At 64.2% G+C, this 24034-nt stretch overlaps 1 protein-coding gene across 1 annotated transcript; it reads left to right on the plus strand.

Moving 5' to 3' along the window:
* The first annotated feature begins 12904 nt into the window (after nucleotides 1-12904).
* On the plus strand, nucleotides 12905-15501 carry CDKN1C (cyclin dependent kinase inhibitor 1C). Its single transcript, XM_032879755.1, has 4 exons — nucleotides 12905-13227; nucleotides 13416-14062; nucleotides 14563-14697; nucleotides 14801-15501. The coding sequence occupies exons 2-3, from the start codon at nucleotides 13426-13428 to the stop codon at nucleotides 14694-14696; spliced, it is 771 nt and encodes a 256-aa protein (XP_032735646.1). The 5' UTR covers nucleotides 12905-13227; nucleotides 13416-13425; the 3' UTR covers nucleotide 14697; nucleotides 14801-15501.
* The last annotated feature ends 8533 nt before the right edge of the window (nucleotides 15502-24034 follow it).

Here is a 24034-nt window from a genome sequence, read left to right on the forward strand (position 1 = left end):
GCAGCCCCTCAGTGGGACTTGGGGGTGGGGGACCGGGGTGCGTACAGCTACCCAGATGCCCTGCTGGTGTCCTCAGGAGCACAGTTTCTCTGATAAGGAACCCGACGCCGGTCCAGGACACTGTGGCTCTGCCCCCAGAGCCAGGCCACAGGCCCAAATGTCAAAGCCAAACACCCCTCAGCCTGTGTTAACTTAGGGTACCAGGGGCCTGGACAGGTGGAGCCCTCCTGCCAGTACCCAGGGACAGCTGGGAGGGGGGACCAAATTGCTCGGCTGACCTCAGGAGTTGTGCTGAAAGCCCAGAGCCGGGGCGGGTGGACCAGCACGGGTTTCTCAGAAGAACTGCGCGGAAAGGCTGGCCTGGGGAAGAGGCGTGTGTGATGTCTGAGATTCAGGACCCCTGGGAGGACTGGAGTTCAGGTGGGTCTGTGCTCCGTGGGGGGCGGAGTGGGGGATGGGACTGTCCCCAGGAGGCTCCAGCCTCCCAGGGCCTGTGAACTCCGACCTGGCTCTCTGCCATAGACTGGGCCGGGAGATGGGGACATCACCTGGCTCCTTCTGGGTTCTCTGGGCAAGAGTTGGGGGTAAAGTGGTAGGAGAGGGAGGGAGGAGGGAGTCTCCGGTGTGCCCCAGGGCAGGTGGGGGAGGCAGAGGGCCACGTGGGGTGGGCAGGAAGGAGTGAGTTACTCACCTCTCCCTTCCTCCTGCGTCCAGCAGGGCCTTTGGAGGGCTTGGAACTGGTTGGAGCAGAAGTAATGGGCTCTCGCCTGAGTGTTTGTCTTGAACAGGCTCCGTGTGGGCGGGGAGCTTCCTGGTCCCGAGTGTGGGAAATCTGCTCTTGGGGCCGTATGACCAGCAGAACCCCGAACTCTAGAACCCCCGACACGCTCTTCCTTCCCCAGAGTAGCCTGGCCCACTCACTTAGCCACTCAACACACGCTCTGCCCTTCCCCAGGGCCGGCTGCAGCCCTGGGGAGATCCCAGGCTCCCCGCCAGCCCAAGCAGGCAGACAATTCTGCCCCGTTGAGGCTAATCCAGGCCCACTGGAGGAATCAGGGGCGGGGTTAGGGGGTGACGCCTCATCGGAGGCTTCAGGATAAGGCAAGACGGGCTGGGTGCGGGAGGAGCCTGCCAGGCGGAGGGGTGAGCCCAAGCTGGCAGCGTTTCGAAAGCTGAGAACCCCTGACGGGGTGAGGGCAAATGTATACGGGCCAAGAGCTAGTTCTGGGGTGGTGAGGCCAGATGGCGGAGGGTCTCACAGCTGCTGTAAGGCCTGGGGGAGCCCCAGAGGGCTGGGAGGGGAGGCACAGGCCCACCGGCTTGTGTTGAGTGCCAGCGTGTGCTGGGCTCTGTGCCAGGCACTGGCGGTACCCAGCTCACAGGTGTGACTGCCCTGGTGTGGCTGGCACTATAGTGAACCTGAGAGCACACACGTGTGCTTGTGTGTATACGTGTGCACACGTGTGCACCTGCACATACGTGTGTGGGCGTGTGCACATGCGTACGAACACACATGCAGACACGTGCACAAGCGTGTGCACACACGAGTGTGCATATACATGCATGTGCGTGTACGCGGGTGTGTACGAGTGTGTGCGCATGTGCGCGCATGTGTGTATGCGTGAGGGGGCAGGTACCGCCCACTAGGTGTGGTGGGCAAATTACATGACTGGGAGCGGGCGGTCACGCTCGGCGTGCAACGGAGCCCCCGCAGAGTTCTGAGCTTCCCTTGGGTTCTTCCCGAAGGAGCCTCTGGCCGATGGGACTGGGGGGGTGGCCCGCAGGCCCGCGGCGGGGGGTGTGCTTCTGCAGTCCCAGCCAGGGGAGGGGACCGCGGAGGTGGGGGTGGGATGCCGCCCACCCCAGGGAGGAGGAGCTGACAGGCTGTCCTGACAGACGGGGCAGGATGGCACCTGCAGCATGGGCCGCCCGCAGCGGCCAGGTGGGGGCTTCTGGAGGGAGAGCAGGGCCGGAGAGCGTGGTCTGGGGCTGTGGTCTGAGCTGGAGGTTTGAAGTGGGTCGGGATGAGCCCCACTTCAAACGTGGGTCGACGAGGGCCGACGGTGATTCTTACTTGTATGACTGCCCGAGGCTCCCCTCGAGTGTCCCCTTGTCAGCGGTGCCCGCGGCGTTTTGGCCAGGACGGGAAAGGACCCGGCCCCCGCCCCGCACGGTGGATCTCGGCTGCCGAGGTGCAGTTTCAGGCCTCGGCCAGCAGGGGCGCCCGCACGCCCGCAGCCGCGTCTGTGCTGTGGCCGCAGGCGGCCGGTCCGGCGTGGGGGAGGGGGCCGGACCTCAGCCTCCGCCAGGGCGGTCCTCGGGGTCAGAGCCGCACAGGGTGCACCCGGGCCGCTGCGGGCATCGGGCCTGGCCTCGGCTAGCCAGCTCCGTCCCAGAGGCCGCCTGCTTTAGGGTCTTAGAGGGCCGAGTCCCTTTCCCAGCGTCACATGAGGGGCCGGACTGGCAGGGCCCAAGGACTGGGCCGGAGCGGGTCTGTGAGCAGGCTCCGGGGAGGGCTGCGGGCAGGGGCTGGGCCTTGCCCAAGGCTGGGTCTCCGGAGTTCTGATTCCCGCTGTGGGTGGGTTTGCGGGATCGAAGCATGGCCACGTTTCCCCCGGGGGAGGCTGGGCTGGCTCGTGGGGGCTCTTCCAAGTGATCCAGGAACCCCAGGGTCAGGTGGAAGGAAGGCAGAGGCCTGGGGTCTTGGGACGCACGAGCACTCCCCTTGCACACGCCGAGCTCTGCACTGCTCCTGGCTGCAAGGTGGGACGCAGGGTCCCTCGTGGGCCCTCCCACTCCCCCCTTGGAGGCCCTTGCCAAGCCAGACCACCAACTGCTGGCCACTTCCCCTCTGGCCTCCCTGGATGGACACCCCTCCTTTGAAGCTGTTGTTCCTTCCCGAGTGCGGAAGTTGGGGCAAAGCGTCTTTCGAGGGGGCTGGGGGGGGGGCCATGACCTTGTCGTTCCCATCCCCATGCTGCTTGCCCCACCCCCGCATCTTTCCTCCCTTCCTCTAGCCCAAGTTCCAGCGTGAGTCTGGCCTCCAGGGACCCATAAAGGGAGAGTGACCAGCCATCCGGGTTTGTCTGGAACTGTCCCCATTTTTACCTGGAAAGCCCCATGTCCCAGAAATGCCTCAGTCCCAAGACAGCAGGGGCAACTGGCTTTTCATGCCGAGTCTGAGTTTCCCAAGACAGGGTCCCCGCTCCTCCTCTGCTCTGGTCCCCCAGACCATGGTGGGAGGAAGGGGACGTGACCATCCCAGACGGCATCCCACTAGAGGGTCCCAGGTCTCCACCCCGCCATGGGCCCCTACAGCATCCTGCTCGCACGCTTCCCCAGTAAGGCCTTCCTCCTTCCCGGTCATGGCCGCTGGCTGGCTGGAGCCCCTGGAGCGAGTGACGGCAGAAGGGCCGCCTGGACTCAGGAAGAGACAGGCCTTGGAACTTCTCAGGAGAGCGGGGCTCAGAGAGAGCAGCCCCACACCTGTTCGCCAGGCTGTGGTGGGGAAACTGAGGCAGGAGACGTGGCAAGAATACGCCCCTCTTCCTGCCCTCCAGGCATTGGTCTCTCAATAGGCACATGCCCGGGGTGCCTGGAAGTTCACAAATGCCTCTCAGGTACCTGAACCTCCCCCAAGCAGCGCCGCCTCCTCTCCTGGCCCCTCGACCTCCAGCTGGAAGACACGATGCCATGTCTGACCACCCAATCCCGCACGCAGCGTCTTCTAGAACCCTTGTCCATTGGACCCCAACAGAGAATCCATCCAGAAAGGAGCAGGAAGGACTTCCAAAAAGCCAGAAGTCACAAGCCCACGCACTCCTTCCTACCCTCGTGATGCCCTTGGCCGCCATCCGGCCATGTCCCCCTGCCTGGATGGCACTTTTAAGGCACCTGCCTATTTGGTGTCTGCTGGGGGCCGCCACAGAGACATCCCAAGCATTGAGAAGCTGCAGCCGCCCTTCTGTGCTCTGGGCTCCCTGGAAGCTGGCTGGGTGAGATTCTAGGGGACCTGGCACCCCCCACCCCAAGGCCTCTGGTCCCCTGCTCTGTTCCAGGGATGGCTGGCTCTTCCACATATTTTGGGGAAACTGAAGAAGAGGGAGCAACCGCCCCAGCGCCTCACCCTGCCCCTTGCCCCCACGGGACTCGGCACAAGTCCAAGCCCTGAAAGTCCTCCCTGGGGTCTGAGGCATCGGGCAGCCAGCCCTTCTGCAGGCCGGTGGCCCCAAACCTTCCCTGGTTTATTCACCTGTTTCGGACTCCGCCCACCAGCCTGGAAGCCCCTGGAGGGGAGCCCCACCCCCACCCCGAGGTCCCAGGGAAACACTCCTGGCCTAGATCCTGATTGGACGTTGGAGGAGGAGGGCCTGCTCAAGGTCACACTGCCAACAGAGGCCTGCCAGGCTACCAGAGATAATGTCCAGCCCAAGGCGGTCACTTGCTCCACTACTTTCCATAAATCAGCATCCAGAGCATGAAGGAAAGGGGGCTCAGCAGGGGGCCTAGCAGCGGGCGGGTCTGCGCTCAGGGTGGAGCCCAGGAGTTATGCCCAGAGCTGGGCAGTCCCCCCACCCGGGCTGGCATCTCTGTGACTTGCCAGGTCTCGACAAGGGGCTTGTCCTCTCAAGACTGCATCCCCACCTGTGAAATGGACAAGATTGGTCTCTGCCGGTCTAGGAGGGTTAATGAGCTAATGCCTACGTAAGGTGCCCGGCGCAGGGCTGCCCGGCCCGGCCCGGGGTGGGTCCCGCCGGGAGCAGCCGGCTGCTGACCAGCGTCCAGCCTGGGGCTGGCTGAGGGCCCTACTGAGCGCTGGGTCTGAGTGTCCCATGGGTGCAGGCCCCCGAGAGTCGTGGCCACCTGCGCGGACTCTGGAGGTGTTGGTAGTGCCGTCCAGGCTGCCGAGTGTGCGAATGCCATTCCACCCTGCCCGACAGGCTAGTAGGGAATGCATGTGACTGGGGGTGTCTGAGTCCCCCACCAGCCCACGTCCCTGCGCTCACAGCAAATGTCCATTTTACAGTACAGTGGCAGCTGGAGGGGCCGCTGGCGTTGGGGCTGTGCCTGCCCACCCCTCCAGGTCTGCCGAGGAGCAGTGATGATGGGGAGGGTGCTGGCCACTGTGCCGGGCACATGGGGACACGGCCCCCCGGGCCTCCTCAGGGGCCTTGAAAGGGAGGAAGCAGAGGGCCAGAGAGGTTAAGCGACTCGCCCATGGTCACATGGCCAGTACGGGACCGTTGCTCTGCCTGACTCCGAAGCCCCAAGGTTTGTGCCTTGGTCAGGCAGCGCCCCTACCTTGCTCCTCGCCCCAGTGCCCTTGCCACGTGAATGCTGCCGGGATGGAGAGGCCGGAGGTGGAAGTCCGGGTCCGCCAACAGCCTGGGTTGGGAGGCTGTGGGCTGTGGCCACACCCTCCGCCCCCACAGCAAAGGTCTGCTGCCAGCTCCCCTCCCACCGGCACTCCAGCTCCCCCTGGTACCATCCTACCTGATGCCTCCTGCCCTCTCCTTTGTCACGTCCCATAACCCAGGGGCCCAGCGCTCCCAGACCCCGTCCTTCCGGGCCCCCAGCTCCTGCTCCGGCCTGGGGCACCATCATTTCCCACCCGCCTGACTTCTGACAGTCCTCACTCCGCCTTCTGACCTCTGCTCACTGCACCTGCATCCACCAACAAATTTCAGGACCCTGGACCCCAAGACAGGAATCTCCAAGGCTCTTTGATGCCTTCAAGATGTCACCAGCTCCTGGGGCTGGTCTCTAGCCTCTCACGTCTGGCCACCCCTCGCCCCCAGGCCCTCCCCAGCTATCTGGTTCATTCTGGACTCACTCAGTACCAGCTGTGACCAGCTTGGCCACCTCTCTGCCCTTCCCAGGGTCCCCCTCCTCATCCCAAACCTAGGGTGGGTTCTTATGGGGGCTCCTGCTGTACCCTACTTCCCGCCATCCTGGCACAGACCGCCTGGGTAGTGGTGGCAGCTGTGGGAGGCTTGGGGGCAGACCCAGGCCTTCCCTGCTGGCCCACGGGGCTCCCTTCAGCTGCACGCTGATCTCGGGGGGCAGCCGGCCGAGCCTGTGGGGCACACTCTTCTCTTGGGGCTTGCTTTCCTGTCTGCTGCTCCCCCGGCCAGGCCCAGGCACCCAGCACAGAGATGAAGTTACGGTTCCTGGTTCAGTGGGCACAGTTGCGAGAAGCAGCTGGAGCCGGGTTGTTCTTGATGACCAGAGGCACCGTGGGAGAGTGTCCGCAGGTGGCCATTCAGGCCCCAAGACGGGCCCACCGGACTGGGGAGGACCACGCTGGACGCAAGGCTCTTGACGGCCTGGGGCTGTGACCAGCAGCACTAATGGAGGGAGGGGAGGCAGAGGGTGATGAGGGGCACAGGGCAGGAGGAGGAAGAGGAGCAAGGGGAGGGGGCTGAGCAGCAGCAGGGGAGGGCCGGGAGGGGCCAGTCCTCACTGTGGTCTTTAGCCTGGGGGCTACTCCCCTTCCTCTCCCTGCTCCTTGACCCCTGGTCCCCTACCCACCGGAGACAGGAGAAGTCATGTGTGCGTGTGAGGGTGGCAGCCCTCTGCAAACACCTAGGGGTGATGGGTTTTTTTTTAAGAGGCTTCCCCCGGCACAGCTCTGACTGGCCACATTGGGCAGCACCCCCTCCCCTATTTAGACTTGAGACTTGTGGCCTCGGAGAGAAATACCCTTGCCCAAGTCCTCCCCAAGGCGAGGGACCAATGTGGGGTCTGAGGGCGGCTCTGGGGTCCCCCTAGGCTCTCCCAGTCCCCAGCCTGGGGGCAGGTGGGCGGGCTCCTGGATGCAATGCCATCTGTGGACACCAGGGGGCAGCAGGCACCCAGCTTTTCGCCCCAGGGCCTGCGGCTGGCCGCCTTGGGGCTCAGGGACTGTCCCCTCCGAGCCTTCAGCAGACCCTCAAACCATGCCTGGGCCATCGAGGGAGGCGGGAGACAGGCGTCCCTTCTGTTGAGCCCCTACTCTGTGTGGCCTGCGGGACACTGGGGAGGACTGGCCAGGGCTGGGACACTTCTACCTGCTGGCCTCTGTCTCTACTGACCAGTGCTCACCTTTGACACCCAGCTGGGGGGAGGGGTGGGGGAGTGCGGTGATGGACGAAGGGGGAAGGCTCTCCTTCCCTGGCCATGGCCCACCCCAACTCGCTCTGGGGGCCTGCTAAGGGCTGTCACGGGAGCAGCGAGCTCATACACTGCTGTGCCCGGCACATGGCATGTCCTGCTCGCTCCCCTGAGGCCCAAGGCCCCCCCCAACACCCCGGGGCCCCGCGGGCATGTGGGCTCCTGTCTCTTGCCCTGCCCGGGGCGGGATGGGGGTGCACACATGGGCCTCTGCGTCTCCTCCCTGGCTTTCAGGCTCTTCTAGGAACACGGTATGGGTGTGTTGGAAGCAGGGTGGGAGCTGGTCCCCTGCAACCCTGTGGACAGCAGATGCTGACTCATGGGGTCCCCACTAGCTTGAGGAGACTGGGGGGGCACCAGCTCACCCACATTCATTTTTCCTGGTCTTTTTTTGGGAGAGTGAGCCTCTGAGTCCCAGGGACCGGCCTCCTCTGTGTCCTGTGGGCGCAGGGGAGGAGGGAGGCCTGGTGGGGCTCTGAGCTGGCCACAGGGTTGCGTGCCTGCCCCCCACTCTGGAAACCCTCCCCAGCCCTGGAGGGTCTGTCTGAAGCCTAGGAGAGCCCACGGTCAAGGACCTCCTGGGACGGTCAGTGCTGGGACAGGACCGGTCCGGACAAGCGAGGAGGACAGGCAGAGTCTCAGCTTGAGAGTCTGAGGGGAAGGGGCCCCTGGCCCGTTGTGGGGACTGGGCTGCGGCGCCCTCATGTCCAGGGCTGTTCCCTGCTCCCTCCACGCCTCCCCCAGGGCCTGCCCAGCCCCTCCTGCTAATTCCCGGGGAGTGAGGACCCCCAGCCCGGCCCAGACAGGAGCACAAGGCGGCCCCTGTAATCTGAGCTTTGGATTCCCGTCGTGCGGCATGTGGACGCGTCACCGGAGGGAGGCCGGCACCTGCGGAGGACGTGCCTGGCAGCCGCCCCGAGAACAGCCCGTCCTGGGGGGGCTAGGGGCGGGGCGAGCCGAGCGCGGGAAGTCGGTGCGGGGAGGAAGGTTCTCGCTGCTCCGGCGCTGGGCCCTGGGCCAAGTGCGCTAGGAAAGCGCCCCCTCCCGCCAGCCCCAGCTCAGAGCTGGGCTGGCGGCCTGTTGCTGGAGGCCGGCTAGTTAATCGGTAACTCTCCACTCTCCTCGGGGCCTCCAGGCCTCATCTCCTGGAGGAGAAGGTGAGGCTCTGCGGGGCAGCCGTCTTCCCTTCCTGAGGGGTCTGGCCGGTCCTGTCCGGGCCCACTGTGTGGGGCTGCATTGTGGGGGCCCAGGGCTGGCCCTGCCCGGGGCTGCGGGGGAGGGGTGGGGAGTGGACGGGGCCCTGGGCCTTTGCCCTGGTGGGGTACCCAGTGGACAGGCCAAGATCTACACAGGAGAGGGCAGACTGGGCTGGGCAAGAGCTGGGTCCCCTCCCCGATGGGAGGTGCCTGCGGGGGCCGCCCTCCAGGGACAGGGCCGCAGGCCCCGCAGATGGCCAGCTCTGGCTCCACGTTTGGGGGACCGAGGTTAACCCTGAGACTCGCTCTCTTTCCTCTCATGCTTTCATGCTCATCGGCCCCTCGTGGAAGTCCAGTGGGGGGTGCTCAGGGCCGGGGAGAGGCTCGGGTCTGCTGTCCCCGAGCGGGAGAGGTGGCTCAACCTCTCTGAACCTCGGGTTCTCCCCTTGCAAAACAGGCATCAAGCGGCCTGTAGGGGTTCTTGGAAGGGTTAAGCGAGGCAAGTTGCTGAGCCCGGTGCAGGGCGGGCTCAAGGTGGCTGGTGCTGTCGGCCTGGGGAATGTCCCCCGGCGCCGCAGGGCAGTCCCGGAGGCCTGCAGACAGACGTCCCTTGCAGGGTCCCTGGGAGCACACCAGGGGCAGGCCCCAGGCCCCAGGCTGCCCTCCTGGGCTTCCAGAAACAGCTCCAAGCGGCTCCCCAGAAGGAGGGAGCCCTGGAACCCCTGGCGTGGAAGTCAGCCACCAGGCGGCAGCACGTGGCTGAGGACGGCGCTTCCCAGCCCGCCCTGCTCTGCGGCTCGGGCAAGAGTGTCTCCCCCTCGAGCCTCAGTTTCCTGGACTGCAAAAGGGTCCCACTCCCTCAGCACGGGTGGCACTGCCAGGGAAACAACCCAAGGCCCTGGGTTATGGGATTAGCTGCCTTAACCCCCGGGGGCTGGACCAGGTTCTTCAATCTGCCCAGAATGGGCCCTGTCTCCCCACCCAGAAAATGACACCCCAAACAGGCCCGTGCCCCGCAGGGGAGTCCGGTGGGCAGCGGTGGCGGCTGGAACGGACAAACCCCTGCGTGGTAGTGGGCAACAAACATCCGTTCCTCACTCCACTGGGCCTGGTGCCACGCAGAGGGAGCTTGTGGCTCCGCTCCCTGTGGCCATTCACCGTTTCCGCCAGCCAGGGGGCTCTCTGTCCCCAGAGTCCCTCCCTGGACGGCCCCGCGGCCACCCCGTCCGGCTGGCGGAGTGGGGACGGGAAGGGCAGGATGGCTTCGCTGGTTTGGATGGGCCCCGGGCTGGAGGTAGTGGGTGCCCTTCAGCTCTTTTGTTCGTGGCCAGCAGTGGCCCCGTGGCTCCCCAGGTCCCGAGGGGCTGGGAACGTGGTCTTTGCGCTGATCGGTCAGCTTTTGCTTGGTCGCTCCTTGGCTAGACAGCTGGACGGGGTGGTGGCATGCTGGAGAAGCCAGCGGGGGGCCGGTGCTTCCCGGGCCCCCCCCGATCCTGTGCAGGCAGGATTTGGGTTGCTGGTCCCCCGGGGGCCAGCACCCCCTCTCTGGTTCTGCTGTCTGCAGCAACACAGAGTACAAACATTTTCCTTTTGTTTCCTTTTTCTGCTGCGGATATATTTTTAATTGCAAAAGTAGGGCTTGGCTATTGTACTCGGACAGATGTTTGCACGCTTGGGGGGCTCCTTGGGTGGAGGCCTGGGCCTTCTCTCTGACTCCCAGCCCCCAGCTCGTCATCTGTCCCCCCCAGGTCTGTCCCTGGCTGGGGGGAAGGGACCCAGCTCCACTGTTGGGACCAGCAGGTCAGTAAGCGAACGGGTACCATCCTTCACTGGATTCAGGGTCACATACTCAGAGAAGGTCACCTCCCTGCCCTAACAAGTCCAGGAGGGGAGGTGTCCCCATGGCCCTCGGAGAAAGAGAAGCAGAAAGCAAGAGAAGCAGAAAGCCCCGAGGGAAGATAGGGAGAAAGCCAGGCAGTGGGAGGAGGGTGAGTCAAACTCGCTCCCTCCCCCGCTGTGTGGCCCTGGTGGCTTCCCGGGCTCCTGCCCTCAGCTCCATCCCCCTCCCTTCCAGGCAGGGTAGGTGAGGCCCAGCAAGGGTGCAGGAGAAGCCGCTCCCGGTGGCCCGGTGAAGACGGCAGCTGTTGCCACACTGTGTGACACGAGGTGCGGGGCTGCCGCTCTCAGTCCTTGGAGGTAGGACTCAATATCACAATCCATTAGGCCTGTCCCTGGAGGGGGTGTTGGACCCACCTGTCTGAGCTCAGCTGGTCCCCACGGAGGCGTCAGGGTGGGCACCAAAAGTAGTGGGAATGGCCCTCTAAGGCCCAGCCCCCTCCAGGGACACTGCTGGGGAAGGTGGGGTCGCATGGAGGGATGGGGAGTTGCTGGTGCAGGCTTGGCTTCTGCTCCTTTCCGAAGCACCTCCTGGCACCCACCTCCGAGGGCAGGCAGGTGTTCACAGTACCAGGCAGTCCCTGCTGGGGAGGGGAGCTCGGGCTCCCCCCAGGGTCTGCAGCGGGGGCTGGGAGTGGGGTGGCACCCTTCCTCAAGGAAGGGAGCCGCTTGGAGACCGAATCTGGGCTGGGGATGGGCTGCTTCCCCAGCCTGCCCTCCTGGACAGCTGGAGTGAGGGCATCGGACCTCTGGGGAAATCCTGGAGGCCACCTGGTTCCACATTTTGGGGTCACTGCGGCTGTGGCACTGGGGAAGCTGGTAAGACCTTGGCACCAACACCACTGGGCTCCCTGGCCTCCTTTTAGCCCCAGGCCAGGTGACGTCAGCCTGGTGTGAGGGGGCCACAGAGCTGGGGGACCTTTCCCAGTTCCTCTTTACATTCCTGACGATACAAAATTGTAACACCCCCATGCTTGTGGGAAATGAGGAATGCAGCGCACACGGAATAAAAACCCATCATGAACCACCACCTTGGTCCTGCCATCAAGACCCCAGCACGCTGCTCTGCCCTCCTTGCCCACCCCTGCGCCAATGCCCACTCCCATTGGCCTCATCCCCTCACTCTGACCTTCAACTGCCCCGGACCCAGGATACCTCCTCCAGGACACATTTGCACACTATCACACTGTCCCACCCCTGGGGAGTCCTGGAACCCACCTGGCCCTGGCTGGGGTCTAGTCAGCCTTATTTATCTAGCTGGGCTCATGGACTCACCTGGGACAGGGGCTCACGACAGCTCAGGGCTCGGCTGAACCCTCCAACAGGTGCCTGACCCTCCTGACCCCCCAGCCCAGGGCTGCTCTTAGCTTGGGGGGTGGTGCTGGTGTGGGGGGGGGGTGGCTGGAGGCATTTCCTAGGCTCCCTGCCCCATAACAGGCTGGGCCAAAGGGAAAGCTGCAGAAAGCAATATTTGCCCATGGCCTGACCCCGCTGGGATGAGAGCCGCCCTGGGAGGACGTGGGGCTGGGGCAAGGCCAGGCCTGTGGGGGAGAAGGGGTGTGGGTCCTGGCAGGTCCTTCCCGGTCCCCTGACAGATGGAGTAGGGCTCTCTGGCTTGCATGTCCCATCATCCTCAGGGTGTGTTTTCTCCCAACAAACAACATTTACTGGGCATGATGAGGGGGTGCTAGCCCTCCCAGACGGCGGGACGGGTAGAAGTCCGGCTGCCCACCGCTCAGCCCCAGCTCCCACCTGCGGGTGTGCTGTGTGATGGGGGTGTGTCTGCCCAGAGAACCAGTATTCTCAGTCAAAGCCCTACGCTGAGCAGGGCCAGGCCCACTCCCTGCAGAAGCCTCTAGTGCCCTGTCCAGTAGCCAACCCCCCCCAGAAGAACAGCCTCCAGACAGTGCGGGCAATCAGACCTCTGGCCTATTGTGGCCCAAGCCCAGAGGGCCCCGCCGAAGCCTGAGAGGTGCCGGGCACCTGGTCCGCGGCGTGGTGGGCAGAACCTGGATGGGCTCCGTCTGTTTCCCATCCACTGAGCAGGGCTGGGCAGGCCCCAAGAGCCCAGGACTCCAGGGGCCGAGGGCCGGCTCTCCAAGATGTCTCGAGACTTCGCCCCAGCGGGGGCGGGGGGACAGTGGTTCGACGGCCTTAAGGCCAGCAGGTGTGTCAGGGCTCCAGGTGCGCGGAACCCCGCCAGGGACGCCAGCCTCGGACGCCGCAGGCCGCGCGGGGGCAGCCGAAGACCCCGTCTCGCTCCAGCCGGGGACGGGATGCCCGCGGCGGGTTCAAGCCCGGTCAGCTGGCGCTGGAGGCCCAATGGCGAGCGCGGGCGGCGGGGCCGGCGCCCCCGGGGGTCGAGTCGGAACCGGCCGGACGCCGGGCCCTGCCGCGCCGAGGAGGGCGCGCCGGCCGAGGGGGCGCCCGCGCTACCGCCGCCGCCGCCTCGCAGCCCCCGCCAGCAGACAAAGGAGCCGGAGGGGGGCGGGGGGGGATGGGGCGAGGGGGCGGGGCGCCGCGGTGTCACGTTACCGCCCGCAGCGCCCTTTAACTCGGGCCCCGCCCCGCTCGCCGCCCCCCGCCCGCGGCCGCGCGCCCCGCGCCCCGCCAATCGGCCCGCGCGCCCCGCCCCGCCCTCGGGTGGGTGTGTGCACGCGGCCAATGGGCGGCGCGCGGGGGCCGGGCGGCCGGCGGGGCGGGGGCAGAGCGGCCGCGGGCCAATCGCCGCGGTGTTGTTGAAACTGAAAATACTACATTATGCTAATCGCGGCGGGGCCCCCGCGGGGGGGGGGGGTGCGACCCTCGCGTATAAAGGGGCGCGCGAGGGCTGGGCGTTCCACAGGCCAAGTGCTCTGCGCTCGGTAGGTGCCAACCAGGCCCGAACGAGCTGAGCGGGCGAGGACAGGCACCGAGGGGGCGCGGCCGCGGCCGGACGACACCGCGAGCGACACTCAGGAGCAGCCCGGGGCCCGACAGCCAGGTAGCCGCCGCGCCGCCCTCCCGCCGCGTCCCTTTGCCAATGCGGACTCCGAGCGCGCGGGGTCTCCCCTGCGCCCGGCCTCCGCCCTCCTCTCCTCTCCTCCTCCTCCTCCTCCTCCTCCTCTCCTCTCCTCTCCCGTGGCCCTGGCCCGCGCTGCCCGGGGCCAGGCTGGACGTGTGTCTCCGCAGCGCCTTGGCAATGGAGCGCCTTGTCGCCCGCCGCACCTTTCCCCTGTTCGCGCGCACCAGCGCCTGCCGCAGCCTCTTCGGGCCGGTGGACCACGAGGAGCTGAGCCGGGAGCTGCAGATCCGCCTGGCCGAGCTGAGTGCCGAGGACCAGCGCCGCTGGGACTACAACTTCCAGCAGGACGTGCCACTGCGCGGCCCCGGACGTCTGCAGTGGACCGAGGTGGACAGCGACTCCGTGCCCGCCTTCTACCGCGAGACGGTGCAGGTGGGACGCTGCCGCCTGCTCCTGGCGCCCCGGCCCCGCCCGGAGGGCGCAGGCGATAGCCCGCCCCCCGCGCCGCCGGCCGAGGAGCCCCTCGACGGCCTCGGGGAGGCGCCGGCGCCGCCGTCCGGCGGCCCGGTGGTGTCTCCCGCCCCGGCCCCAGCCGTGGCGCCGCAGGAGAGCGATGAGCAGGAGGCGGTCCCGCCGCCGCGCAGCCAGGAGCCCCTGGCCGAGCCGCTGCACTCAGGGATTTCGGGGCGCCCCGCGCCGGGCACTGCCGCTGCCGCCGGTGGCGCCGCCGCCGCCGCCGCCGGCGGGGCTGTTGCCACCACCGCTGCCGCGGGAGGCGCCGCGATCAAGAAGCTGCCCGGGCCTCTCATCTCCGGTGAGTCCCGCGCGGCCCCGCCCCGGCCCGGCCCGGCCCTGCTTTGTCCGGCCGGCCGGGCTCCCCCGGCCTCGGGGGCCTCACTTGGTCCCCGCCTCCTCCCGTGGCATTAAAGGGCCAGCAGCGCGCAGGGCGCGGCCGTGCCCGCACCCCGTCCCGCCCCGCTGTTGTGCTCCCGAGCGGCGGGCGCGGGAGGGACGGGGGAGCGCACGCTTGGGCCCCCTGGGCGCGCGATCCCCGCTCTGGCCGCGGGAGCCCCTCCCCGGGCGCGGCGGGCGCGGCGGGCGCGGCGCGGAGGGGGTTAAGTGCGGCGGCAGCCCCGGGGGGCTTGGCCGCGGGACAAGGAGAAATGCTTACACAGCACATTGCGCGGGCGACGTAAACAAAGCTGACCCGCCGCGGACCTCGGCGCGGGCGGGGACGGCGCCCCCACCCCCGGCCCCCTCTTGGGTTCCCCTGCCGACCCCGCCCTGACCGGCTGCGCTCGCTGTCGCCCGCAGATTTCTTCGCCAAGCGCAAGAGACCCGCGCCCGAGGCCAAGGCGTCGAACGAGGTTCCCGCGGGATGCGCCGCCCCTGGCGCCGCTCCAGCCGTCGGCTCGGCGGAGCAGACCCCGCGCAAGCGGCTGCGATGAGGTGGGTACGGCCCCGCGCACGCTGGGCGGGGAGGGGTCGCCCCGCGGGGTCCTCGCGGCCACTCTGTCTGTCTGTTGTCGCTGACCGCGCCTCTCTCCCGCAGCGTCGCGCGTAAAGAGCCCTGAGAGAGCCCGCGGGGCAGCGGACAGGACAGGAGCGCGGGGCCTCGGCTGGGACCGTCCATGTAGCAGCAACCGGCGGCAGCTGCCACCGAGCAGCGTTCGGTTTCGTGTTTAAAATTTAAAAAAAAAAAAAAAACTGTGCAATGTATTAATAACGTCTTTTATATCTAAATGTATTCTGCACGAGGAGTACACTGGTCCCAAGGTGTAAAGCTTTAAGAGTCATTTATATAAAATGTTTAATCTCTGCTGAAACTCAGTGCAAAAAAATGAAAAAAGAAAAAAAAAGGAAAAAAGAAAAAAACATGTATATTTGTACAAAAAGTTTTTAAAGTTATACTAACTTATATTTTCTATTTATGTCGAGGCGTGGGCCGCTCTGCCACGCGGTAGCTCGGTTATTGGTTATGCCAAAGGCACGTCACCGCATCTGGTCATCGACAAATGTAAATTTATTTTTATAGCGGACTCTGGGGGGAGGGGTCGCTCCCAAGCTGTAGCCGCCGTACATGCCCATCTAGCTAGCAGTTCTCTTCGCGCTTTCGCTGTCTCTCTTTATTATTATGATTATTTTAAACTTGAAGACAAATTTGTTAACATGGTTCCTGAGCCGTCTGCACCACTGCCCCGGCCCCTCGTCCGCCGGGTTCTAAATAAAGAGGCCGAAAAACGCTGCAAGTCAGCTCCGTGTGTGCGTGAACTGCCTCCAGCCTCCTTCTGGGGCACCCCTCGGAAGTTAGGGAGATAGGACAGTGGACACAGAGGGCAGCCCAGCTTCTTTCTAGGCCATCCGCCCCAAAGTGACAGGGACTTTCTCTGGCTAGGGTAGGCCCACCACCACCTGCTGCAGGCCCCTAACTTAGGGATGAGCGGCCCCGCCCTCTCTGACACTCCTTCCCCCGCCCCCCTCGTGCGGGGCTGTGCGCCGAACCTGGAGACTGGGGAGAGGGGGGCTCACTGCTTCCCCTGCTCCAGGGAAGCCACCCACACTCCAGGCGCCCTGGGCTGATGCCCCATGGGGCTCAGGTGGACACTTGCGGGGGCTGGGCCAACGCCCCACCCCCGCCCCCACTCTGACTACTGCGTCCTGCGCCTGGGGACCAGGGCTCTCAACTGTTCGAGCCTGGCACACGGTGGAGCCCCAGTGGCTCCGGGGTTCCCAGCTTCGTGGGTCGGGGTCCACCGGGGTCGGGTCAGAAGAACCCCTGACGGGTTCTGGGCCTGCTTGAGCTCGCAATGGGGGAGGGGCAGCCCAAAGGCCTGCGAGGGAGGAGTGGGGAGGGGAGGCGCCTGGGGCCAGGTCGGGCTAGGGCGGGGTGGGCTCCACTGCGGAGGAACGCAACTGGAAGTCGGATCCACCCGCGCGGACCCACCAGCCTTCTGGTTTCAAAGGACTCCCTTTCAGTCGAAAAGAGGAGGTTTATTTTATTTTATTTGTTTATAGCTGACCTATAAACCTCTGAAAATTACGACTTACAATGGAAGGGATGACGTGAGGATGACGTGAGGATGACGTGAGGTGGCCCAGACTGGCAGCGGCAGTGTTTGTGCCGGTGCCTTGGGCCAGGAGAAGCAGGGGAACAGGGGTATATTTAAGTTAACCGTTTTGGGACTGTAGGTGACACTGAGCGTCCCCATGGCTCAGGGACAAATGCTGGGCACAACCCTTAAGTCTGAAGTTTCATCTGGCCTTGTCATTAACTTCACCTCCCCACCAAGCGCCTAAAAGGGCCTGGGAGAGGGACATGGGGCTGGACAGGTCACTGAGAAATACACCAGCAGTGAGAGTCCGGGGCAGGGGGCAGCCCCCTCCAGCTTGGTATGAGTCTGATTACAACCTGGGAATTAGGCCTGCATAGACCTGACATCAGGCTTCAAGCCTCTTCTGTGGGGAGGGAGCCTGCCTCACACCCACCCGGGTTAGCACCACCGGGTACACAGGAAGGAAGATGGCAGTTGAGGCATGAGCGGGGGTGGGGGGCTGCTAGGCCTGGCACCCAGAAGAGTCCCCTGCGCTTTCCCCAAAGCTCACAGTCCCCAAGCACAACTGTGCCAGGGGTGCGGCCCACCTGTCCCTCCCTGCTTCCTGCTGTCGGCTGGACAGCTTTCCCCAAAGCAGGGCGAGGGCTATTTCCCGATGGAAAGGCGAGCAATGCTATCATTTCTAGAGATGATGCCCCCGTCCCCCAGCAGGAGCTGGGAGCAGATACCCAGAGGTTGCCCTCCGCAGGGAAAAAGCACTGCATTGGAGTCACCTGTGTGACCCTGGCACACCTGGCTCCGGCAAACCCTTCTTTCCCCTGATGGGCCTCTGTTTCCTGCCTTTGGTGCCTGGTGGTCATCATATGAAGATATCATGGACACGATGACATCTGGTGACCTCCAGCTCTCTCCTCATCTGTGCTCGTGTTGCAGAGAAGGGGCACGTGCCCTGCTGCCAGGACGGGCCCTTCCCTCTCCAGAGCCCCCGGCCCTGCCCAAGCCCAGAGCACCTGGGAGCCAGCAGACATGTGGGGTGTGTGTGCCCACAGTCAGGGGCTGGCCCCAGCTCCCCGGGGGACCCATGATGATGATGACGATGATGCAGCCACAACAAGGACAACCAGTCCTGGGGCCCTAATGGCACAAGCTGAGCACAGTTCAGCAAGATCCCACCCATCCACGCAGCCTTGCCACGTTCCCCATTTGTCTGAGGAGGAAACTGAGGCACGGAGCCAGCTGTCAGAGGGCAAGTCACTGACCTCAGCAGGGCTGTATTGTACGAGCCTGTCCTTCGGAAGGCTCCCCGGGCCGCAGGAAGGGAGTGTGAGCTCACACACACAGAGCGTGGGGGGCTGCGCTGGACACACACAGCAGGCGTGCGGCGAACGTCAGGGGCTTAGGCAATGTGTCTTCCGCGGGCTCCCCCGGACGCTGACTGGGCACGCGCCGCACGCCGGGCCCTGTGCTGGGCTCTAGCCGCGGGGCAGCTGCCTGCGGGCCAGGCTGGGAAGACAGACGGAGCAGCCAGCCAGGCGGAGGCTGGGAACCGGCCGCTCCTGGGCAGCGGTGCCCAGGGGAGCAGCGGGAAGGGTGGGCGCCCTCTGCGCAGGGTGGGGCAGCGCGCGTGTCTGAGCCGGAGTGTCTGAATGAGGCTGGAGAGCGGGGCGAAAGGGCTGCTTGGGGGTCTCTTCTGGCTTTGTGGCCCTCGGTTGGCCTGGCCTGCTGCTGGGTGTTGGGCTCCCCACGCCCACACGCGGTTGAAACAGTATTTCCCATAATGGTGCCTTTTGGGGTGTGGCTGCCTGGCCTGCCCACTCCTTGTCCTTTTCCTCTGGTCTTCTGGACCCTCCTGGGTCTGATGGGCTGAGGTCAAAGGTTGGATTTTATCTCTAGGCAGTGGGGAGCCCCTGGGCTGACAAGGTGCTGAGGCTGCTGGGTGGGGAGGGAGGCAAGGGTCATGAGGGGCTCCGGCGGCCATCTGGGCAGAGGTCCCCGTTCGGCAACGATTCCAAGGGCCTCCAGCATGCCACACACCATTCTGGGCACGTGGGACAGGGCGGTGAATGAGAGGGACCCAGTCAGTCCCTGCTCCCAGGAGCTGTCTTTATAGTGGGACGTGACATGCTGAGACGTGCTGAGTGAGTGACAGCAGAGGTGGCACTGTCACTGGTAAGCAAAGCTGTGCCCCTGTGTCAGGACTGAGGGTGGGGGGCTACTGTTTAAAGCAGGTCGTGTCAGCCCCCCAGCAGGGGACGTCTGAATTTGACCTGAGGGCCACATGCCATGAGGATTTGCTGGGAGAGGAGTTCTGGGCAGAGGGCATGGCCAGTGCAAAGGCCCAGAGGTCAGGAGTGCTCATGGAGTAATGGGCCAGAGGGGCTGGGGTGTGAGGTGGGGTCCAGAGAGCGGAGCTGGACTGGCAAGCAGGACTTGCAGGACCAGCAGGTAGGCTGGAGGGGGTGTGGGAACACAGGAGGGGGATGGGGGGCTCCCGTAAGTGCGAAGGCGGCTCGTTCTCAGAGCTGAGGAAGCCTTTACAGAGAACTGGACAGCAGAGACAGGGCCCCCCTTTTTTGGACTTAAACTGTCATCCAGGCTCTTCCCTGCCCCCAGTCCCTTCTCACCAGGCCTGTGGACCCCAGGATGCATGTTTAGTTCTCAACCCTGCCAAGGAGGTGTTAGCGCTCACAGGTGATGATGGGACGTTCAGACATTCGGAGCCACTGGCCTCGTCGCCAGCCGGGACTCAGCTTGCCCTCACACCCAAGAGCACTGTTTCTTAAAAATAAACGTAGATGCCATTATTAACTAAAATCGATATTTTATGTAAGAGGTCACTCTTGGTGGTGTGCATCCTGTGGGTTCAGACAGACACGTGATGACGCATGTCCACCACCACAGGGTCACATGGAGTGGGGTCCCTACCCTAAAGCCCTCTGCGCCCCAACCCCTGACAACCCCCGACCTCTGTACCGTCTCCCTAGTTCTGCCTTTTCCAGAAAGTTGTAGAGCTGGGGTTGCGGCGTGCGGTGGTCCCGCAGGGCCCCACCAGGCTGCACCTTCCCGAGACGAGCAGGGCAGCCCGGCCGCAGCCTGCGGGACGGGGACGGGGGAATGGCCAGAGTCTGCAGGTGGCGTCCGCCGTGGAGATGTTTGTTATACGGCACGCGGCCCACGGAGTTGGCAGAGACAGCTTCTTGGGAGATCCCAGCCCACCGTTTCAGGTCTCCAGGAGCGGCACAAGGGCCCGGTGGAATTGTCGGGTTGTCCTGGATGCTGGACACATGTCCAGAGATTATCCAGAGATGCGGTGGGCGCCGCGTCTGGGGTCCGCCGGGTGCTGGCTCTGTACCATCTCGTTGAAGGGCTGGAGGCTGGATCTCAGAGCTCGGCAGGACTCCCCGTCCCCTTGGGCTGTCTTCTGTTCTGTAGTGTTTGTGCATTAAACTGTGTCCGGGAGGCGAGGCAGAGAGTGGCCGGGCGGAGGGCCTGAACGTGGGTGCGTGGCACGTGGTGCATTTGCACGGCTGATGTGACAGGGACCCTAATTCTGCCTGCCTCGATGTGTGCGGGGACATGTGTTCCTGCCCCCTGCGGGGATGAGTCACCCTGGGCTTCCTGGGGTAGCAGAATTGGTAACAAGCTTCTGAGTAAATGAAACCCCATGTGGCCACCCACCTCTGTCCCCCACCACCACATGGTGTGGCTGGGCTGTGCGGGGCTTGGGCTCTGGAAGCCAGGCTGATGTCCACAAGCCACGGCGTGGACCGAACACATCACCGGCGGGCCTGAGGCATCGCTGCGCCTCTGCAGAAGGCTTGGAGGTCGATGGCTCAGGTGCAGTTTTCTCCAGGCTGCCTTGGCCGGAGTCATGACCCCTTCCACCGGCCCCCTACCTGCAACCACTGGTGGATGTGGGGGACAAAGCCTGGTCCCTTGCCTGGAGCACACGGCTCTGAGCGACCGCCCCAGGGTGCCCAGTGCCATGGGCTGAGAACCCTGTCTCATCTGACTTCCCCCCACCCCACCCCTTCCCTCCCCCGCAGGGGTGTTCCCGAACATCCCTGACGAAGCCTCATGCACAGATGCACAGACTCAGACACAGACGCATGCACAGACGCAGACAGATGCACACACGTGTGCACACAGACAGATGCACAGACAAATAGATCTACACAGACACACGACACACACAGAAGAGACATGTATATGGACACACACATGCGTCCAGTAATTCTATTTTTTTTCTTTGACGAAGGAAGAAAAACGTCCACTTTGGACCTCGGGCCCAGATGCAAAGTTGGAGCTGTGTGTGCACGGGCACGCTGGGAAGGCCCTGCCGCACTTCCCGGTGTATTTAAGCCCCGGAGCGAGTGTTTTGGGGCGCTGGAGCCACAGACCATATCACTGAGATGTGCTCCCTGAAATACAAAATGGAAAGGCTGCGGTGGCCCGAGGAGCATGTGCTTTGATCTCAGCTTTTGTCTGGAAGCCCTTGAAGGGGTGGGGTCCTCTTTGGGCGGCTTCTGCGCCAGGGAGCCCCACAGCGTGACCGCACCTGTGCCCCCGACGCCTGGAGCGTGAAGTCAGGTGAGCACGGGCGTCCGGCCCCTTCTCTTCCATTGGCCTGAGGACACCTGTTCCAATGAGCTCTTGCCAAGTAAAAGTGATCCCGGCGCTTTGCGGTTTCAAACAACGGTCTTGTTTACACCTGTGACGTTCTGAGTCAGGAATTTGGGAAGCACTGGTAGGCAGTGGGGCTTCCGGCATCAGCTGGGGGGTTAGGTCGGAGTTGGGGGGTCAACTTCCCAGCTGGTTCACTCCCACGCCTGGTCTTGTGGATCGGCCGTGGCAGCGGTGGGGTGGGGGGCTCTGCTCCTCCTCCCGGGGTTTCTCCGCGGGCCACCTTGGGCTTCCTCACAGCGTGGCTGCTGGATGCAGAGGCCACTGTCCTGGGAGCCGCACAGGAGCGGCAGCGGCTGACCCCACCCAGCCTCTGTCGAGAGACGGCACCTCGGCCTCGTCCAGCGAAGCCGGAGACTTCCCGAGATCGCCTGGGACCCACAGGCAGGTACCCTGTCCTGCTTTGCCCACTGAGTTTAAGGCCACCTTGGCCACCACGCCCCTCCTGGCATACCCGGCGCTGGTGGCCTGTGCCCAGCACAGGCCGGGGGTTTACTTCAGGACTCAGGAACCAACGATTACCTCGACTTAAAACAACCTTGGTTTCCTTTCGTGTGGATTTTCGGTCAGACACAGGCGGGCAGGCCACGGAGTGCTTCCTGGGTTTGAGCTGGCCAGCAGCAGAGCGGTGTTTTGCTCAGACATCAGAGCTGGTGCAGTCCGGGGCAGGCCCAGGTGCGGGACAGCAGGGACCCCTCCTCGCCGAGACCATGGACCCGGACCCGCCACTGCACCTGAGAAGCCCTTGTACATCCTTTTACTGTGTGTGCGTGGGTTTATATACACGTGTGGGTGCCTATGAGTCACGCTCTGAATATATGTTCCTGTATTGCATATATGAGGCACACGCGTGCACACACACCGGTCATCACACTCACCCCGTGCATCACACACACATGTACTGTGTAACACACACATATACTGCATACTTTGCACAGCACACACACACATTTACGTGCTCTCTTCTCACTAACTCTGTAGCCAGTCTGGAGCTCACTGAACAGCAGTTACGGTGTCATCGCTCCTCCTTCAGAGGACGCTTGCGGGAGCCCGTCCGCACGCACAGAGTCCGTGGAACAGCGTGGGGCGGGGGTCCCTGTGTGCGCCGGCCAGTGCTGCCGGTCCCTAGCATTTCCCTAATCTCGTTGACTTCTCTCCTCCCTCCAGCTTTGAACTTTTTTTTTTTTTTTTTTTCCAGCTGGATCCCAGACCCTGTGTCCTCCCACAGGCAAATCTTGCCTTTCCCCGGGAACAGGTCTGTACCCCCAGGTGCAGCCTGGACCTGCGGCACCGAGGCGGCCGTGCACCCTTCCCTGCCTTCCTCGCGCTGCCCACCAGCCTTGTCCTGGAGCCGCGCCTTTCCACCCTATTCCGGAAGACCACTGTCGGCTTCCAGGGAGAGCCCCAAGCTTCGTCTGAAAGTGACACAGATCCGTTGCCGACCTCAGGTCATGCCGGGTTTCTCGAGACCCCTCGCAGGGGGCCCGTCCGGCAATGGCTCACTGCAGACAGTCATCACTGCCCGGAGGGCCTCCCGGCTTCCTGGCTGCTTCTGTGCGCGCCGCCCAGGGTGGACAGCCCCTGAGCGTGGAGGCCGTGCCATGGTTGCCCTGGAGCCCCGGCAGGTCAGCCTGAGGCTGCTTTTTGGGACTTCTTTTGAGCCACTGACCCATCTCTGGTGGCCACGATTGCATAAGCATGGAAGCGTCACACAGATACGCCATCGTGCGCAGACCAACGGCAGAAGGCACGTCTGCAGAGCCGACAGGTGGCCGCTCAGCAGCACGGCCTGGACTTTAGGGGCACAACGGGGTCACACAGGTGGTGCACGTGCGGGTACAGACCGTCTCCCTTCCCCTTGAAAGTGCCACCTCCCTGCGGCTACTTCTCAGAGGGGCTCCTAGGGTGCAGTGAGGCAATCATCAGGTGGTCTTGGGGACCCGTGGTCAGGGGCTGGGGTCAGGATGGCTGGGTTGGGCCGACATAGAGAACCGGCAGGGAGTTTGTGCCAACTCTGCCTCAGGGACTCCAGGGGGCCTGCCCAGCTCATTGTGGGTGGGCAGCAGGGGCAGGGAAGCAGCGGTGTGGGGGGTGTCAGGGGCGCGGGTAGGGGTCGTGACCAGCACTGGCCGTCTCCCTGATCATCTTCCATTCCGGATCTGCTCCTCCTTGCTGGGCTCTGACCCCGGCCCCCGCTGGCCTCTCCAGGGTGGGGTGTTCCTTCCGTGGGGAGGGAAGCAAAGGATGAGCCCCTCCTCTCTCTGGGCCTCAGTTTCCCCTCCAGGAAAAAAGGACGGGGGCCCCCGAGGCCTGTCTTGCTCAACATTCTTCGGGTCTTGCTAGTTTGAAATATGCACCCCTCTGTGGCTAGCGTGGACCCCACTCTGTGGCCCTCCTGGATTCAGGCTCAGAAGACCTCACTGGTCCCTCTAGTGGGAGGGAGCCCTGCACCTCAGAGCTCCTGGGCTTTTGTTTTGATGGTCACATAGTTAATACCCAAGCTGGGCACTTCACTCTTGGTCCTGAGAACTAGCCACGATGGCAGAGCTGGGACGGCAGAGGCCAAAGGGAGTCCGCCTGTCACCTGCTGTCCACTGATGGAAGCTAGGTGGGTCAGGCGCTGCTCTCCCCGGCAGCGCTCCCAGCAGGCGGGGCCAGAGCGCCTGACCCACAGCCTCGGCCACACCACTGCCGGGCTCCGGTCCTTGTGGGAGTCTAGCTATGGGCTGAGACAAAGGCAAGTGTCTGTCTTCTCTGCTGTCTGGGGCAAAGTTTCCTCAGCCACTGCTCTCCGGTGCCAGGAGATCTCTTTTGGGTCCGTTATACCCCAGAGGGCAGGGGCTGTGATCTGCGCGACAGCACCTGGTTCCCAGCCGGCCGTGGAGACATTCCCATTGGTGCTGCTGGAGCTTGAAGCCCAGAGCCCTGTGTCTGAATGAGATAGAGAAGGAGAGAGGGAGAGAGAGAACAGAAGGGAAGAGAAGAGAAAAGGAGGGAGAAGGGAGGGAGGGAAGGAAGGAAGGATAAAGGAGGGCAAGGGAGGGAAGGAG

The sequence above is a fragment of the Lontra canadensis genome, unplaced genomic scaffold (assembly GCF_010015895.1).
Source record: "Lontra canadensis isolate GAN:19392208 unplaced genomic scaffold, GSC_riverotter_1.0 scaffold66, whole genome shotgun sequence".
NCBI lineage: Eukaryota > Metazoa > Chordata > Mammalia > Carnivora > Mustelidae > Lontra > Lontra canadensis.